This window comes from Argiope bruennichi, chromosome X1 (genome assembly GCF_947563725.1).
Source record: "Argiope bruennichi chromosome X1, qqArgBrue1.1, whole genome shotgun sequence".
Lineage (NCBI taxonomy): Eukaryota > Metazoa > Arthropoda > Arachnida > Araneae > Araneidae > Argiope > Argiope bruennichi.
In genome coordinates this window covers 132,185,040-132,204,043 of record NC_079162.1, presented here as the reverse complement: position 1 = coordinate 132,204,043, position 19,004 = coordinate 132,185,040, and the positions used below count along the sequence as shown (strand labels likewise).

At 29.2% G+C, this 19,004-nt stretch overlaps 1 protein-coding gene across 1 annotated transcript; it reads right to left on the bottom strand.

Moving 5' to 3' along the window:
* Positions 1-682: 682 nt before the first annotated feature.
* LOC129959559 (uncharacterized) lies at positions 683-17,616 on the bottom strand. The gene is made up of 3 exons (XM_056072469.1): positions 17,515-17,616; positions 6,415-6,992; positions 683-1,074 (listed from the first exon to the last, which is right to left on the bottom strand). Exons 2-3 carry the CDS (start codon positions 6,969-6,971, stop codon positions 945-947), a joined length of 687 nt encoding a protein of 228 aa, XP_055928444.1. The 5' UTR covers positions 6,972-6,992; positions 17,515-17,616; the 3' UTR covers positions 683-944.
* Positions 17,617-19,004: the final 1,388 nt, after the last annotated feature.

Sequence of the window (19,004 nt, the reverse complement as noted above, 5' to 3'; positions counted from 1 at the left end):
GTCGATTGTCGTCAATTTAAAAATAATTCTGAATAACAGAAATATATGAAACGATTTGTTTGTGAATTTTATTGTGTTCAAAATAAAAGCTAATAATTGTACTTTGTCTATAACTTTCGCGCAAGTGCAAACAATAAGTTGGCAAATTTTTATCCCGATCGGATGAACGGTACGGCAGCGCATAAAATACGAAAAAACAAAAATTCATTTTTACATATAGTATTTGGTTTTGTGCTTTCATACATTCTTTTTGTATTTGTTAATGCATAAACCTTGCTCACTTTTTAAATTGACCTAAGGCTCTGCTTTAGTTGGTTCAGCCGTCATTTTTTGGAGTTGTAAAATCATCTTTTTAATTGCTAAGATTTACTTTTACATATACCATCCTCAAGAATTAGAAATATTTAATCTAATTGCAATAGCGTAAAAATTTTACTTTTTTTATAGAAGCTAAAAATTACAAAGTTTGGGTATTGCGTCAGTCTAAAAATCAAGTTTAATTTTACTGTTACATTCCTTTACCAAACGTTCGGTTGCTTTGCACTATGCGTAACAGATTTTCACCTTTGTCTATAAAGTAAAAGAACCAAAATATGCGCTTGCGGAGAATGCTAAAATTGACTATACGTTTGAAATGATTATGAATTTGAGAAAATAAGAGAAATGAATATATTGGACAAGATTGGTTTTCAGAATAGTTTATTTAAAAAAATTGATATCATCTGAGGACACATTACATGAATTACAATGCATAGTGAAACTTAAAATATGATAAAACGAAGTGCAATAAATAAATAAAAAAATTCGATGTCAAAGGAGTTTCTCATACACCAAAGAGGTACGTCATATATCAGAAAAGTATTGTGCAATGAAGGTCAATGTTGTTAGACCAGCTAACGGATTTCAAGTATGATGGTTCATTGTCCCAATCGAGACTTGACAGCTTACTCGACTTCATTGCACACTTGGTAAACAGATTTGCAGTCATCTCCACTTCTTCCTCTTCGGGAGGCTGCGTAGTTTTCTTGGAAAACAGCAGATTTTTGATTTTCCAACGCGTAGCTAGCAGCATATCTGTGATAAAATAGAGAATTGTAGAAATAAATTAGTACATGCCACACAAGTAAAAGATAGAAAACTATCCGCTTATTATGGATTATTGTCTTAAGTCTTAAATTTCCGAATATAAAAATAACTTTTAGAATTTTGTTCAGTCAATTCATTAATTTGTTATATTTAAGTACTGGATGCGACTTACATTATTTTGCTATTGGCAAGCATTTTTAGGCAGAATAAGCCTTGGCTCAACAAAAGTGCATGTTTTGACGGTATGCCGTTTTCACCTACGCTTTTGCTTTAATTGTCCAAGTTTGCTGGAACTCGATTTAAATGCTTCGTGAATAATCTGTAAGTCAGTTTTTGAAGTCCAGTCAGTAAATCTTTTTTTTTCTCCTCTAAATTTGAATTTACATTTTCCCAATTTTTATAGGTGATAACTTCGTTTGTGACATCATTTTCCGATACAATTTTTATTCCTCTTGATATCCACTAACAAATATTTGATTCTGACATCGGAGTATCTGTATTCATCTGTATTCATTACCTTAAATATGCTTTCTACCAGAGACATGTGGATAAGTAAGCAGACTTGCTTCTGCGTTGTGGGTTATCCCCACTCTAATGACCAGACGTACCTCCTAGAGGTAGGGTTGGGTCGTAACTTGTTTCTTGTTAACTTGTCATTAAATTCCTTAACCAGAGTAATTCTGGTATGCGGGCTCAAACATTTTTACTCTTTCTCACGCAAAATATAATTTTGTCAATAAATACTTTTTTAAAAAAATATCATCGCTTACTGTTTCCGTTCTTATTTTAAAACTAAAATTCAATAACCAAAACATTTCCAATTTAAATATTATTTGATAGTTCGATTTTATTTTAAATCATAATTCAAAAGTAAATTGCAATGACCGCTTTTTATCATTCTATTTTAGAAAGGATTTATTTTCTGCTAATATTCAAAAATATAAGAAGAATGCATTCTTAACAAATTTATAAGTGACGATACGAATGCTTTTTCTTTAATTGCTGGTAGAGCCGTTGCGGAAAAATATGAAATATCTTTTTTTTTTTCGGAAATTAAAAAGAAAAATGTAAGATTACATTATGCGAAAAGCATTAAAAAAAATATGAAAAAATTGTAGTATTAGTTGGATTAATTGTAAATTCAAGAGCATTTTCCTAATAATTTGTTCAAAAGAAATACATTTCGTTATATTACTACTGTAATCAATACCCATTTACACTTGTTAAAAGGAATTTTAGATTAATCAAGCTAAGAAATAAAAAAAAACTGTCCTTTTCAGAAATATTTTAGAATTTTATTGCTCATTTAATTTTGAAAATTTACTTGGAATAAGGTTAGTCAATAACAATCAGAACTATAACTTTTCCGCTAGTTTTGCATTATTCACGTACACTATGTTCGGAAAGCATCCGGATACTTTCGGAATTACACATTCTTCAGAATTTCTTCAAAAAGGCTGGATTGTCTTACAGGGTCATTTAGGAGACCAATCAGAAATGGATGAAGAATAAATTGACTTAGGTTTCTTCCAATTTACAGAAAGCAGATGATGATTAGAAATTTCCAACAAAGATATTATTTGTTGTGGCGATTATTTGCATACATTTTCATCAAATTGACATGTATATTCTCGAAGATATAAAGAGTTTAAAAAAAAATCCGAAATATTACTAAATCACACGTACAGAATACGTGGCTAAGTATTATTAAGGCATTTTATTAAAATTTAAAGTAAATTCTTTAAATATTCAAGGAAATGGAAGTATTCCATTAACCCCACTTAAACTGTGCATGCGCAAAAAATGAATACTTTTCTTTTCTTAATTTCAAAATCAGATATGTAAAATAATTTATATTAAAATTCTCATTGAATAGCGTCAAAAAGATATCGACATTGCAATGAACTGCCTTTCAGTTGCTCTCTAAGACAAGCTAAAAGAGAAGAGATTTTCCACAAATTGCTCTTCCTTAAACCTGTGTCTTCGAATAGTTATAAGGGATTCTATGAAAGGTTCAAAATATACTAAATTCCATTTCTTACATATAAATTAAGTACATGATATGAATTTCCATAAATTAGACATCATAAATAGAAGAAACATGTTATATGTGCCAACAGTGCGCTTCTAACAACTCTATTTCCATTCTAATTAAACCAACTCGGACAGTTTGCTAAGATGAATGTTGATAAATTAAAATGGCTAGCTCAGAGTTCCGATTCAAATCTCCGAGAACATTTATGAGATGAACAGAATCATAAACTTCCAGCTAGACAGCAATGACATCATCAGGACAATGCTTATAGCTTTATTTTACAAAAAGGGCATGCAATTACTACAAAATCATTTCAAAAACCAGCGGATAGTCTTTCTCATGGAGTAGCAGCCGTCGTTACATCAAAAGACGACATCTCTTTATTTAAATAATTGACTTCATATTAATGAGCATAATATTAAATTAACATTTGCAGGATAAGCAAAGCATAAAGGTGTCCGGATGTTTTTAATTATATTAGAAATCAAGTCACACAATCATAGTTTAAGTGTAAAGTTTGTAGAAATAGAAATGAAACATGTAATTAAATTTTTTCTATTCACATGTACCTAATTTACTCTAATTTATGATATATATTTTATTTATAAATATGAAGTGGTAATTATTATATTTCTATCCTTTTATAGGATTCAGTATATTAGAAGATTCAAGTCTAAAGAATTCCAATTTGAGGAGATTTCCCCGTGCTTTAGCATCCTCCCGCTGGGTTAGTGTAGAAGTTTGGAAAGGGGGCACCAGCTCAGGTGTTGTCTTCATCATCTGCCCGCGGTTCAAAATTAAGAGATCCGTCCCAAAATAGCCCTAGTGTTGCTTTAAAACGGGACGTTAATATAACTAAACTCAACTGAACCCCTATTCTTTAGTTTCTATTAGTTAGCAATTGAAATTCAGCTCACTGCAAAGCAGTTACCTTTCTGAATGTAAAAGGTATTCAAATAGATTTTTTAATAAACATATCTGACTTTAAAATTATGAAAAGAAAAGTAGGCTATATTTCGCGCACTCACAGTTAAAATCTATTAATAAAAATGCTCATATTTCCTTGAATTTTTCAGGAATTTACTTGCAATTTTTATAAAAATGTTTGCAAGTGTTGTTCATAGCAGATGAAATCATTTTTAAAAATTTCAAATCAATGTCTGATTTATGTGAAACGGGATGATCCCAAACTGTTTTTTTCTTCATGAATTCTTTATGGGTCTATGTGATCGAATCTTCACAATAAAATGCGAGTTCAAGCATGTATTTTACGTAGTAGAAGTTCAAAGGCAGTTCGTACAGCCCTTTCGAATGATGCATAGAAAGTGCGCGTATACTTTTGATCACATGACGCCTATACATATGATAACAAATGCAAGTATTCAAGTTGATCAGTTATATCGATATCAAACAGTTAATCTATATTGTTGACACGATATTAAAGTAGAAATTTCATGTTCTCTTTCTACCTTACTTCTCAGATTTCAGAGTTATCTAGGTGCTGGGATAGTTATAAAGCTGAGTCAGAACAAACGATTTTCAATACAAAGACAATTGAGCATTATCAGATATCTTAGTTCGAGGATATTTATAGAATAATAGTAAACACCTGTAGGAGTATAAACGAATGCAGGGAGACATTTAAAGATAAAATTTTGTGAATTTTAGTGTTTTGTAATTAAATAAAACAGGCCGAACTTAAAAAGCGAGTTTATCTTTAAAAATATCTAAGATTTCTTTTTGTATAATAGTTCATTTTTCCTTTTAGGTATTATGAAAACCATCCCTCTGTCCAATGAGCATATAAAATAGTGGGAAAATGGTAAAAATTTTGTGAAATTTTCTTGTTTTATAGTTTCTATTTTGTTTGTTTTCACTGTTGAGCGTTGCTGCAAATATAGAAGTTTGAATGCCAATTATATATATATATATATAGAGAGAGAGAGAGAGAGAAGAGAAAGAAAAAATGCTCTTTCTCCCCAGCTATGCTTTATTTAAAATTAATTTAATATTTTTCCTTCATAATCGTTCAAGCCTCTTTTTAATTTATAAGTTTTTGCACTTTTCATCTACAATTTATTCTTCAATCAATATGTTCATCTCACCCAATAGGCCTTAACTTTCAACTGGCAACCCTCAAAAATGCGCGCCAAAGTCTTGTTGTATGATAAAATTTCAGCTGTAATAAGCTGTAAATTTCAGCTGTAAGAAATTTCTGAGAATTCGTTGAGTCCTTTTCTTTGTTTTTGTTTTTTACTTTTGTTTGCTTCCATTTTTATTCAACCTATATATATATATAAATATATATATATATATATATATATATATATATATATATATATATATATATATATATATATATATATATATATATATATATATATATATATATATATATATATATATATATATATATATATATAATTGAGGTCCTTTTGAAACAAAAGGAAGTAGCTCTGTACCATACTAAAAATTTGAAGGAGACATGAAAAGGCAAAAAAAAGTCAATAAATAAGTCTATTACTTCAGGGCAAGTATATTTTCTTTTTGGTATAATTCTTCTTTCAATATGGATAGGTGAATGTTTCTCCGTGTTATTTACTGAGAATTAAAATTATAATTTCTGTCAAAATAATAGCACTAATATTTGACTTAATCAAACGGAAGTTACTGTGATGAGCATGATTTCAGAAAACGAAAGCAATCATTATTCAGTTTTGTATGTACAGTGAAAGATTAGAGACTTATTGATGCACAATAGTCTCCACACTTAGAAGGAAGTGTAAAGAAATATTGCAAGATAGAGGTAATCTTACGCATCAATTGGGACTTATCATCTGTTCCTATTTTGCATACATTTGCTGATGTAATTTTTAAAATTTTGTATTTAATTCATGTCAACATTAAATCTAAAAATAAACATTCGATAAAAGTCTTTGTCTGTTTGAACAATGCTCTTCCATTGAAGAAATCTTGCTTACCATTATATATTAATATTCTCTCTCAAAAACTGTCATGTTTTGTTACCGAATATCCATTCCAAAATAAACCAAGCCTTCGAAATAAATTCGGCATTCATCCTTGACTATATACTGATCCGCTATTTTTATATTTACGGCATTTAGAATAAATTGAATAGTAAATAGTAATAATTTTAATAACAAAATGATGATAATTGTAAAATTGTTGATAGTAAATTAAATATAAATTCCGATAATGAAGTTTCTATCGTAGTAGAACAACGGGACACTCAAAAAATAATCGATCCGAAACCTTGAAACCAGAACACTTACCCTCCAATTTGTGCAATCAAATAGCCAACTTCATGTCCGTCGCTGACAGCTTCCTTACTAGCTTCACAGAGATATTTCTGGACACAGCTATTGTTGTTGGTCAAGAAAGCTTTGATGTAACCCTTTAGTAAAGAAGCACTGGCAGTCGCCGCATCCCCCAAAACAGCTCTACTTCCTCTAGATGTAGCAGACCGAGCTCGTTGTCCCAAAGTGCTCTTCAACATATCCAAAACGCTGACGAAAATGTTCAAGATTTGTTTAGAAGTTGCTGCGCTTTCCTCATCATTTCCAAAAATGAGCTTCACGAGAGTGCGAATGACATTTTTGGATGTCAAGAACTGGGATACTTGTTGTTTTTTGTTGACATCCAAGTCATTGGATGTGAGAGAATTCTGCTTATTGTTGTTGAATTTCCTTTCATCGTAGCGAGCTGCTCGAGCGCTTGCGGGCTGTGGATTGGTTTCTGTTTCGGCAGCCTTTGCTTGAGGTTCAGTTTCGGCGTTCGGCAGAGCGGAAGCTACTGCGATTAAGAATAGGCCAGCAACGATCCACTTCATTCTCTAAGAATAAATAATTACCTACAAAAAAAGCAAGGAAACTTTTATTACAATTAAATGAACAACGAAAAAATCATCTTATAAATCAATTTGTTATGTCACTTAACTACAATACTATTCTATCGATCTATATTCAAAGGGAAAAAACAAAATAAAAGTATCAACATTTTTTTCTTGCTTGCAACTTCATCAACGCCTTCATGCGAGAGATGTTTTATGTTATTATTTTGACAATTTTTTTCAAGTATGCTCAGAAGATTGTGCTTGTTATTTATAAGATTAACTAACAGTAATTCATATAAATATTAGTAAATTATTCAAGGTAATCATTAGCATTTCAATAGACGCATAACACAAAATAAAAATTTAATTAAATAAATTTCAACAATAATTCTATCAGATAAAATCAATCGCATCAGAAACCCCTTGCACATTATGGTTTTTAAAATCATAATCGGGGACTATATTAAGTATTATCTACTTCTCCTATTTCTCTTGAAATTTTTTAATTTAGAGGATATATTAAGTAATTTGGACAATTAGCATTTCAATCGCGACCTAAGAATTTCTTTTCCCTTGTTGCAATACCATTTCAAACTATATAGAAATTTCAACTGCAAGCACACATTAGTCCTTTTGTAGTTCATTGTGAATAATTAATTTTTAATATATATATAATTATTTTGTGTTGAGACGTTGTATGTTGTATGAGAGCTATGATGTATGTTATACTTTTAGTAGATTATTATTGATGTAGTTTGAGAGGATCTTGAATTGGGGGTTCTTTTATTCTATTTAATTGTCTATTTAAAACTATAAAATTTAAATTCCAAAAGAATGTATGTTTCAGTAAAATATTCACATTTAGCATGATTATGAAAAATTCTATACTATTTTTATGAAAAGAAAAAAAACGAGTCAAATCGAAAAGTTCAACAAAAATGTGCAGTCTTTAAAAAAAAATTCTGATCATATGAAAGAACACTTTATCAGCTCTGCATATATTACTTAAAAAACAAATAATATAATTAATTTACATGATTAGTTATAGAAATTGTTTTTTTTTCTAATGTCTTCTGTAAGCACCATTAATATATTCTATGTATCAATAAACTTATTACAAACAAATTAACAAAGCATAAGCAAGGCATTCTCTTAACAAAGAATGAGCTGACAGCCATATGTTATAGAAAGGATGAAATTGTATACTTGTATTAATTTCAGACATAACTTTGCTGTTAATAAAATTATAAACTTTCAACGAAACTGAGTTCATTAAAAATTCAGAATTAAATGACCGTCATTTGTATTAGACTGTAAGCAGATGAAGCAGAGTAGGTACAATTTAGGAATTTGAAGTAGTTAAATAATTTTATGTTCACTTCATTTTAATCAAAAGGACCGATTGTAGAAAGATATTCGAATAATCTTTTATCTTTCGCATTTTGCTTCCTTGGTGTATAAAACTAATAAGTTTTTTTTCCCCTTTCTTTCTTTTCTTTTTTTTTTTTCAAGAACCGTTCATTTTCCAGTTTGTTTGAATTATCAGGATGCATTTGAACCGATATGAATTATTCAAAAAAGTTATAAATCTTTCTATCTTTGATTTTAGACTTAGATCATAATCTTATATCTTCAAATATCTTGAACTTCTATTTATATGTGAACCATTTAAGAAAACAAAGTAAAGGGAGAAGTTAACAAAATCGTTGGTGTTTAATGGATATAGGCTATGAATTAAAGGGCCATTTATAAACAAATAATGCTCTACTTATTACGGAAGTCAATGTTTATCTATATAATTATAAATTGTGTTTAATATGTCAGGCTTTATATTCACCTATAAATCTTTTTATTTGCTGATAAAGCGACAATAGAAGTGAAATGACGAAATAAAATCTTTTTTTTATTACAAACTGATACTTGTTTCTTATTAAATAGCCCAAAACCTTAAGATATTTATTGTTGCTCTCACTATATTTTTGTATAATTTTTAATTACACATCTCTAAACGAATTTTAATGAAACGTTTCTTAATATGAATAATTCACTTTTTCAAGAATGATACATACCATTTTTCTAACAATGTTTTGAAATTTCTTGTTCTGCACAAGTTTTCTTTATATTTACATTGATTTTCGCTAGTTCAGGTGGATTTTTGCATATCTGTCATGGCTAATATCTTTTCTCTCTGAAATCTTACTTTAAGTAAGTCTTAGATGAATATTAAATCTTGAACATTGATAGAGAAGCATATACCTCCTAAAATTCATTAAATTTATTTCAGATTAAAACTGTTGATTATATCAGAATTGAAGAAAAAGGTTTCTTGAGAAAATCTGACAGAGTTTTCTAATAATCCCTCATTCGGTAAAGGCAGTTCTACAGTATTAAAATTCAACTTCTTCACCATCACAATGCATCTCTGTTGTTTTTATTGCATCAAGGTCATGATATAAAACAATTTTTTCGTATGACTGGATAATAAAAGAGCTCCAATGGCTGTAGGATAAAGAGGCATGCAATTCTAAGAAAGACGTAAGTTTGCTTGAGTTTCCTGCAACACGCTCCAGTTGAGAACTTTTATCTTCAGAGTGATGTTAACATCTTTTTTAGCGTTTGTCATGCGCTACTTGATTACGGAGACAACGCCCACTTCTATGGAGCATTATCAAAGGACATCAGAATCAATCTCAAAACTTTTTGTGTCTTTTCTGGCAATACTTCCCGAGAACAAAAGCTAATATATTTTGAAACTGTCACAGAAATTTTGCCTTTATCTTCTTCAAATCTGTTTTGAATGGTGATATAAGAGCCCTAATCATAAAGTTTCATTTCAGAAATCTTGATTTGAATGAAAATAATGTCTACTTTGGTGCAACAGAGAGTTATTACGTTTTAACTCAGCAAAGCGAGACCATTTCAAACGTTTTATTTTGGGAAATGTCATGTGCAAAGAAACTTACTTATTTTATTTTGACTTGAAGTAATCAGAAACATTGAAATATATTAATTTTTAAAAATAGCATTTTTTTTTTGGAAACAGTTATAAAATCAATATTTTTCAGAATATACTCATGCATAAAGTTTCCCAATTTTCCACATTTAGAATTGCAGAAGTAATTTAAATATAAACAATACGGTTGGAATCAAATCAAACGGAATAAAATTGTGTTATACGTTAAGTGAATTTTTCAATATAAATTAATTAGACAACAAAAAGGCACTTAAAAATGAAATGTGCCACGTATTTGAAGTGGCTACATTGTTGTTAGACGGAAGTGAGAAAAGAAGCAAATGTTTTGAAATTTCGTATTTTTTATGGGATTTAGACTTCTTGTTCTTAGGTCAAAACATTTCTTGATTTGAGAACTTCACTTGTAACGTTACTTTAAAAAACTTTACAGTTTCATAAATATATTACAGCAAAAATTCTTAAAATTTCTCTATAATTCTATAAACATCTCTTTCAAGAAAAATATTTCATAGTCTCATTTTCCACAGACAAAATTTTTAACCACTTTGCTTATGGATTCTGAAAAGCTTTTATGCAATTCTATAAAATGTTTTACCGAGAAATGAAATATTTCTCACGATTTTTTTCAAGGCAAAAAAATCTAATTGCATCAATGGAATAAATATGGATGCATATAAAATGAAAGAACGCGCCATTGATTCATTCGAGTTAATTAATGCGTTTATATTTTTGAGATGAAAGCACAGTTTTTCATATATTATAAATTTAAGATTGAATCCATTTCGATATTACATTTCCCTGGATTTATCCTTCTACTGTTCAATTGATTATGTTTCCCAGTTCAAAATGTATACATTTTGGATTAATTATATTTTTCAAACAATTATCTTTCATTCTGTACGTTTTGATTTAAATTATCTCGAAGTAAAAAAAATTTAGATTCGTTTTCGGTGAGCATGAAGAGCATCGAAGGAGTAACATTCCAAGACATTTCATGCAGAAAAAAAGCAGAAAACGCATTCAGTTCCGCTTTCTGAAACTGTAAAAAGCGTCCGATTGCGCTTTTCAAGGTTTTTAACCTCCGCGAATGTCAAATTTTTTCTCGTTTCTCACCGTGAACTTGCGTCTGTGTTCCTGTTTCGCCTCTTATGAAACCAGTTGCATGTGAGGTCATGGTAGGAAATCTTGGATGTCGCCCCACGATTAGATTCCTCAGAAGTAGGTCATTCACGAAACGCTTAGATCAACGATAAGTGATTAACGACGAGAAAGAGATTTTCATTTCACTTCATTATTTTTTCATTGTTTTCTTTTCTATAATAGTTAATTAACTTCTAATAACCATTCGAAGAATAGAGTGAAACAGAAAAAGAAATTTCCTAAGGGGAAAAAATAAGACTTTTATCTCCATTTTGTAAAAAGCACAAAATTTTATCATGATGAGTATGTTTTTGAAGACATTAAAACGAATATAGTCAATCAATTGCTAGTTTGGATCAATATTACTTAATATTAGGCAAAAACAAAAATAGATAAAAATAAATAAAGTGCTACTAAAAGAAACAATTTCAGAAAATAATAATGACAAATTTCAAGGTAATTAAAGAATTAGAAACATGTAAAACAATAATAAATCTTTCTAAAGTTAAAACATTGATGATAATTGTAAAATGAGAGATGTTAAATTTTATTTTACTTCATAAAAGAGTGCAATATTTATTCTTTTATTACTCTTTTTTTACATTATTGAATTTTTATAGATGTATTTACTCTGATATCATACTTAAATGCCTTATATACAGATATATTATTAATGCTGAGAAACTACATGTTTTAAGAGAATGTTTGTAATTTTTAAATCATTTAAAAGTAAATATTGAGAGCTACAAAATAAAAAGCTGATAAAGATGTTATTTTTATGTCTACTATATTCAGAACAATTTTTTATTCACACTTTAAAATTCGCTCTAATTTTTGTACTTATTTAATGTAAATTTTAATGCATTTATAAATAAGCAGAATTGCGAAATAAACAACTTTACTTGATTTAAGAAAGCATTTGTTGCAGATTTGTGAAATTTAACTATTCTATAATTCCTTCGTGATCTAAATATGCGTTTTGTTTTATAACATTTGTCAATTAAATCACATTTTAGAAATATAACATTTTTTTTTTTACTTAAAGTTGAAATGTAATTCATGCTTGTAGAATTATTAGCCTAAGTATTATTACCGTCTAGGTTTTTTTTATGACTCTTGATGTATTTTTATTATTTTAAAATAAATAAAAGGAAAGCACGATTTTCGGATAAATAAGTATGAGCGTTGCATATTTCCTTAAAGTATCTTTAATAAAAGATGATAAAGTTTCGCATTTCGGATTAATCTTCGTCGTTATTCAGAAAAACTGCTTTTCTGTTATTAGTTTTAAATTTACAATGATAATGTATTGTTATTTCACTAATTATTAAAGTACTTCAACATTGTATTCTTCTTCCAACTAGTCTACCAATAATCATCCTACCATCGAAGTCACTGTACAAGTTTTTTCATTTCTCAGTAACCCAGATTCCTGTGACACGTTGTTACGACATTCTCTGAAAAGGTCATGTTATCCTGCCCAGCAACATCAGATTCACTGGGCGCAACAACAAGTAAGAAGAGAGGGATGTCCTGTTACGTGTTTAATCGCAATCCAGCGAAGTATTTTCTTATGTGACGTAACTATGGTTTGCCATTCTTCTGAGTTGCTTCCACATGCCATTGACCTACTTGCACGTTCATTGACCTACAATCCTGGGACGTATCTCTTCCAAGAAGCCGGACATCCATTTTTTTAGCAGACATCCTATTAAGTAAATTGTTTTTTTCCCGCAACAAAATCCCAGTCTTGATTTAAATGCTTCAGTAAGTTTCCTGCAAATTTTGAGTAAATCTCCTTCAAAAAACATGACGAATCAGTTCACTATTGGAATTCTTTTGTTTTCTTGCTAAATGGCGAAATGACTGTTGTTTACAAATAAAAAATAATAATGTTAAATATTAAAAAAGTGAAATAGAAAAGTGTTATAAGAAATAATTTGGACTAATAAACAAGTGTGCATATATGTTTAATAAAGCATTTTTAGAATTCCCCTTCATAAATGCACTACATATTGTCAGAATTTTTTTTAAAATTATATCTATTTATACTCATAGAAAATCTTGGTAGCAGACGAGTAATGTATCTGTCAGATATTTTTCGTGCATTTTAACGTTTTTTAACCCCCCCTCCCCAAGATCTATGCGTTTTCCTCAGTAAGATATATTATTTTTATTTTATAACTTATTCTTTCACAATAAATTTAAGATGTATTGTTTTTCTTTAATATTTGTGAATGAAAAACTTCAGTAGAAAAAGGCATATTAGCTGTTTAAAATGAGATATTATTTATTCATTAGTTCATTCGAAAAAGCTTTGTTTTAATTGCCATATTTATCCGGAAAAGTTTTCACTCTACATTTTTAATACTCCAAGCAAACCAGCTGGTAGCCAAAGATGACTAATAAATAGAATAATACGTTTGGCAATCGGATGCAAATTGTTGATATGAGTTACTTTGTTGATTACTTTGAATTTTTATTTTTATTACAAAATAGCTAATGATTTTATTAATTTGATACCTTCAACTCGTACAAATTCGTTGTTGAAATTTTGATTAGTGAGAAAACGTCCATTTTGAAGTGATGAATGAATTTTCTGTTGATTACATGTAGAATTTTTGATACGGATTTTCGAAAATCATGGCGGATTATGTAAAAATTCTGATTGCTTTATGTCTTAATAGTTTTTGTTGACTGAGAATTATTTATATTAACAATACGGTTTTTTTTTTGCTTGAGCAAATAAGTAATAATTGGAACAGTCTCTAATAAATAAGTTTATATATAAATAATAATTGAAAAAATCTTTTTTAAAAAAAGAGTGCCCACATATTCTTTTGAGCAAATTTATACAAACCTAAATATTTTTCATTTTAATTTTAAGTTAAAAGCGTTGTTTTTCCATAACATATTTGACCTTTTATATATACAAATCATTACTTTTGCTTTCTAATCATTAATGATTCAATAATTACAATATAATGATAAACATTTAACTATCGCTATTTTCAGAAGTTTGTAAATGAATGAATGTATAATATTAAAATGGCGTTGGGCATTCATGTGGTCCAAAGCATGAAAAAGAACCGAGAAAGTTAAAATAACTGTTCATTAATATGATAAGCAAGAATTAATTTAGATTAATAGCAGGTTTTGAATTCTCCTTGTTTCCATATGATGGAGTAAAATTCTTCCTTTTTATTGGAAAATTCTTTTTGATTCTTACGAATGTAAATAACTCATGGAAGCATGCATCAGGCTTGCATGTGACCTGAAGGAACAACAAGGACCGAAAAGAAATTCCCATCCCATCTGACTACTTTGTTTTTTCGAAAAACTAATTAAAATAACTGTTGATCAAAAACTTATTATTGAATTGTGATTAATATTGAGACCTCGTATTTTTTCTCTTCATACAATCGGGCATTCTTTGTTTTATTTAGATTCCGAACGCACAAGAAGGATTGTTCTCAATGTAGCCTGAAGGAATAAAAGGAATCGAGCAGGAACTCGCATTTGAGCTGAATGTTACCTCAGTAACCGCACTGAGCTATTAGTTCCAGATGATTGCTGTCAGCTCTACTATTGTTTTAGCGGTCACAGAAGTGCAAGAATTAAAAAGAAAATAGATGTCAACCCCATCTTTCGTATAGAACTTTGAGCTTCGTCTGTAAAGAAGATTCTTAAATAGTCTCTTTAGAAACTTAAGAAGAAAGATTCATTAAAAAAAAACACTTTATAACGAAAAGTAAATTGAATTACACTTAACCTATATTTAAAAATAGTGCAAAAATTGCATTCTAAACTTACAAAATGTTTGTGCAAGTTGAATGATTTCGGGAAGTTTTACTGGTAATTTACAATTCTTGAATTTAAAATATGTTAGAATCCTTTGCAAAATAATTCATTTCTAAAATTCCATCCTAGTTAAAAGATAGATAATAATGCATGGAACTTCCATTGCCCCCATGAATTAACAATTTAAAATTTATTATATCTAAATATTTTAAAGTCGTGTAATTAATTTATTCTTTTATTCAAGGAATCGGATTTTTGTTGTATAAAATATTCATGCAAACAAAGAATAAAGTATTGATGTTTTACTAGAATTGAAATAACTTGTCGACAAGAATTATTTCGCGAAACATTGTCTCGTTGGGATATGAAAAAAAATTGGTTGAAGATCTTTCGTTTTGTGACACTTTGGTTAATTTAAATGGAATTTTCAAATTGAAATAAAGGATCTGGATGAATTTTGACAATTATTTTTATTTAAATTGATAATTTTAAGTGAAATTCTCATAACTGAATTTATGTATATTTTTTTAAATATTGAAAATTATCTTTTCAGAACTGGTTCCTAGCCCGTTATTGTTCCTTGTAAAGTTTTATCTAGTTACATATCTTTAAATTTGTAACATTTATAACAATAAAATATTTTACTATTTTGTGTAGCTGCTTTACAACTTTAAGTAATTGGTATAAATTTGGTCCAGAAAATACTGTATTTAGCCTTCAATTGAAACTTGAAGAAACATTCTACTTTCGAATGAACCAATATTCATGATTCACAGTAATGATTTAATTTACAAACAAAATATAATTTTTTCATCAAATTTAAGACTATCATTCGTGTGTTTCCTACAATACACTGACAAAATGAAATAAACCGAAAGCATGCTTAAATGGCTTTCAAAAACATATTATTGTGAATTCTATGAAAAACATATATTGTGTGTGTCTCTGTGTAATGAAAAACCTACAAATTAACTTAGACAAGATAATATTCAAATGAATAAAAAATTTCAAAGTTTTTTCCAATTTTCTACAGCGTGAACCAATTTTAATCGCCATGAAGACAATTAAATATGATGTAAATATGAATAACTAAAAATAATGATTTTATGACAATAATAAAGATAAAGAATGGTAGGATGATGATGATCATTTTCATATAATTTTTAAATAATATTTAAGAAAATAAATATTGCTAAGCTTTTCTCATATAAGGATTTATTTCTATTTTATTCTATTAAATTTTTCCTTTAAATTTCCTTTTGAATCATCATGTAAATAATAATTTTGAGATTTAATTCCTCCACAATTATAATGTTTGCATGAGTTCTATAAATTAAATTCCACATAAAATGAAGCAGAAATCCATGCCTTGGGGAAATGCATGCCGTTGTTCGTAAGATATGAATCAAAAGCCTTTTCCCACTATGCTGATGAAAACTCCTTCAACACATTATTTTTATTATATTCACTGAAAGATTTTGCTCTTGAAATGAAACAAAAGGAATACATTTCTGATTATTTTTATATATGATTTAAAATTTTTAAATAAACGTCATATTTTGAAAGGAATAAAAAAGAGGCAGAATTATTTATAAATATTTTAAAGCTCTGACATTTATAAATATATTGAGATATATTGCTTATAATGAATTCTCAACATTTTTAATTTTTGGTTTTAAGTATCACCAATGGAAATAGAGATATTTTCGAGACTAATTGCTTCAGTATTTATATAATATGACATTCCATATTCGGAGATCGCGTCTGTAAAGATATTTATTTAATAATAAATAATAAATCTCATTATTTACTCTCTAATACTTTTACTAATATCAGTCGCTGACAAATTTCTGGTTTTCTTATTACTTATACCGTTTACTGGCTTTCTAATGTAAAGATAATTATGAACTCAAAGAATCATATATGGAACTCTGGATCTCTTAGATGAGTATGTGCTCTGATCTAACTTCGATTCATCGAAGTTCAAATTATACCTTATTCTTCACTCAAAAGTGATTTAAATTTTGCTTCGTACTATCAAACTAATTAATTTCAGGTTTTAAAATGAAAGTGTTCCTTTATCCATGAGGACCTCATAGATTCGACCTTTATATAAATTTTTTATCATAGGATATTGCCTCACGAAAATACAGATGAAATTTAGATTCTTATTAAACGTATTTTACACATTCCTATGTTATTTACTGTGTCATTAAGAAAGCTAAATGAAATGTATTTTCATTAACAAAAATGAATAAAGAAAGAAAATGTGAGAATTAAAACATAAAATGAGCCATGATGAAAATTTTACGAAATAACCCTTAACATTAAATTAAATTAAATATGCATTAACTGCTAATGAAATAATTTCCGAACATGGCAAATCATATGGCTGGCAAAGAAAATCCCCAAAAAGCTAATCTGAGTATGATCAGTTAAATAGCATTTCTATTGTTGATTATTATAACTAAATACTACTTTTGTTGTTGATTATAACAATTTAAATCTTGAAGGTTGCACACAATTCTTTTCAAATGTGTACTGATAGTCCACAAGTGGATTTGGAAACTTTATAAGACTATTTGTAAGCAAGAAATATCCAGGGTGCTGGGAGCATGTACTCACCTGAAAGTAGTCAAGGTTCTTGCAGAAGAAGCTACTGAAGCTGAGGTACTAACGAAACTCGTCACTGTGAGACTGTCCGAGGGGTTTTATAGAAGATGAGGAATTCTTGTAGGGAAACCGCTTTTCGAGTGTTACCTGGAGCAAGATGGGTCACGTGACACCCGGAAGTAGATATAACCGAGTCACGGGCGAAAGGAAAGGAGGTGAAGATCGTGGAAGCGTCTCCATTTGAAATGAAGACAATCCATTCCACTTAAGCAGGATTCAAAGCTATCAGTAGACTTCCGATTTGGCCATTTTATTTCTTCCTCCTCATCGAATCGCTGCTGTTGTAGCTAACCACACACCATTTGGAACGAAAAAGAGGTCTTTCAGAATGCAAATAAGAAAACCGGCTGCTCATGCTTATTGCTTTGTCCGTAATTTATTAAGGCCTTTTCAGAAGAGTTAGTGGGAAAATTATAAATTTAGATACGTGGTGATGAGTTTTAGCTTGTAAAAATCAATTTAAATAAGCAAAGAACAGAACTATAAAGCATATAAACTTTGAGCTGAATGGATAGACTCACTAGTATACCTGAACTATGCCGGAGGTTAGAAAAATTGGATAGCTCTGTGGATCCCTGCGTATAAAGCAGTTAACAAAATGCTCCAAATTTGAAATTTTAAGGAAAGAATAAGTAACATTTTCTAAAACATGCAGTCAATTTATTTTTGAAGGTTTTAGTTATCAACTTATATTAAGGACTGTTATATTCTGATATTTAGCTTTTACATTGAAATTATATCTGGGATGCTTTTCAATCTATATCTCAATAGAATATTATGCTCGTACTAATTACAATTCATTGGCTTACTAAGTAAAAATCCTAATCAGATATAAGAAAGCTAGAACAATACAATATCTTTTTTTTTTCTTTCATAGGTCACAGTTAAATAATTGATACTATTCCTTATTCGCAAAGGTTGCGCATGTTCCGTTTTCCATTCCGATTATACCCCAAAAGCTGCCGAAAACAAATGATTTGTTCAATATATATTTGAACAAATCAGCATACAGATTGATACCTAATGCATTTCATTTTGAGAAGAAGAAAAAAGAGGACAGTTTCTCTTAGACTGAGACTTCCATGTCTCAATATCTGCATCCTTAAAAAAGGAAGGCACGCATGCTAAACTGCTTGATTATGGATTTTAAAAGAATGCGGAAAGGTTTCAAATCATTTTTCAAGTAAAGTTTTCAAGATGGTTTTTCAAAATCATCCAAAACCTATTCTGATTATTAAGATCATTTTTTCCCTTTGCCATCGAAGGTCAAATGAAGCTGTTTTATCTCTAAATGGTAAACTGGAAAAGAATTCAACGTTCATTTTCGACTCATTAAAAGTGTCAGGGGAGGCGAACCTTTATGGATCAACATGCCATTTTTTTCGAAAGAAATGTTTAATGAGGTACAGACGTGCCGCCAAATAATTTTGATTAGTGATTAT

What these genes read in the sequence shown, in the direction of transcription:
- LOC129959559 (XM_056072469.1), bottom strand. Translation starts at nt 6,971, where the DNA reads ATGAAGTGGATCGTTGCTGGCCTATTCTTAATCGCAGTAGCTTCCGCT. An exon ending in TTGATTGCACAAATTGGAGG is followed by an intron (nt 1,075 to 6,414) that starts GTAAGTGTTCTG and finishes ATTTTATCACAG; the next exon opens with ATATGCTGCTAGCTACGCGT.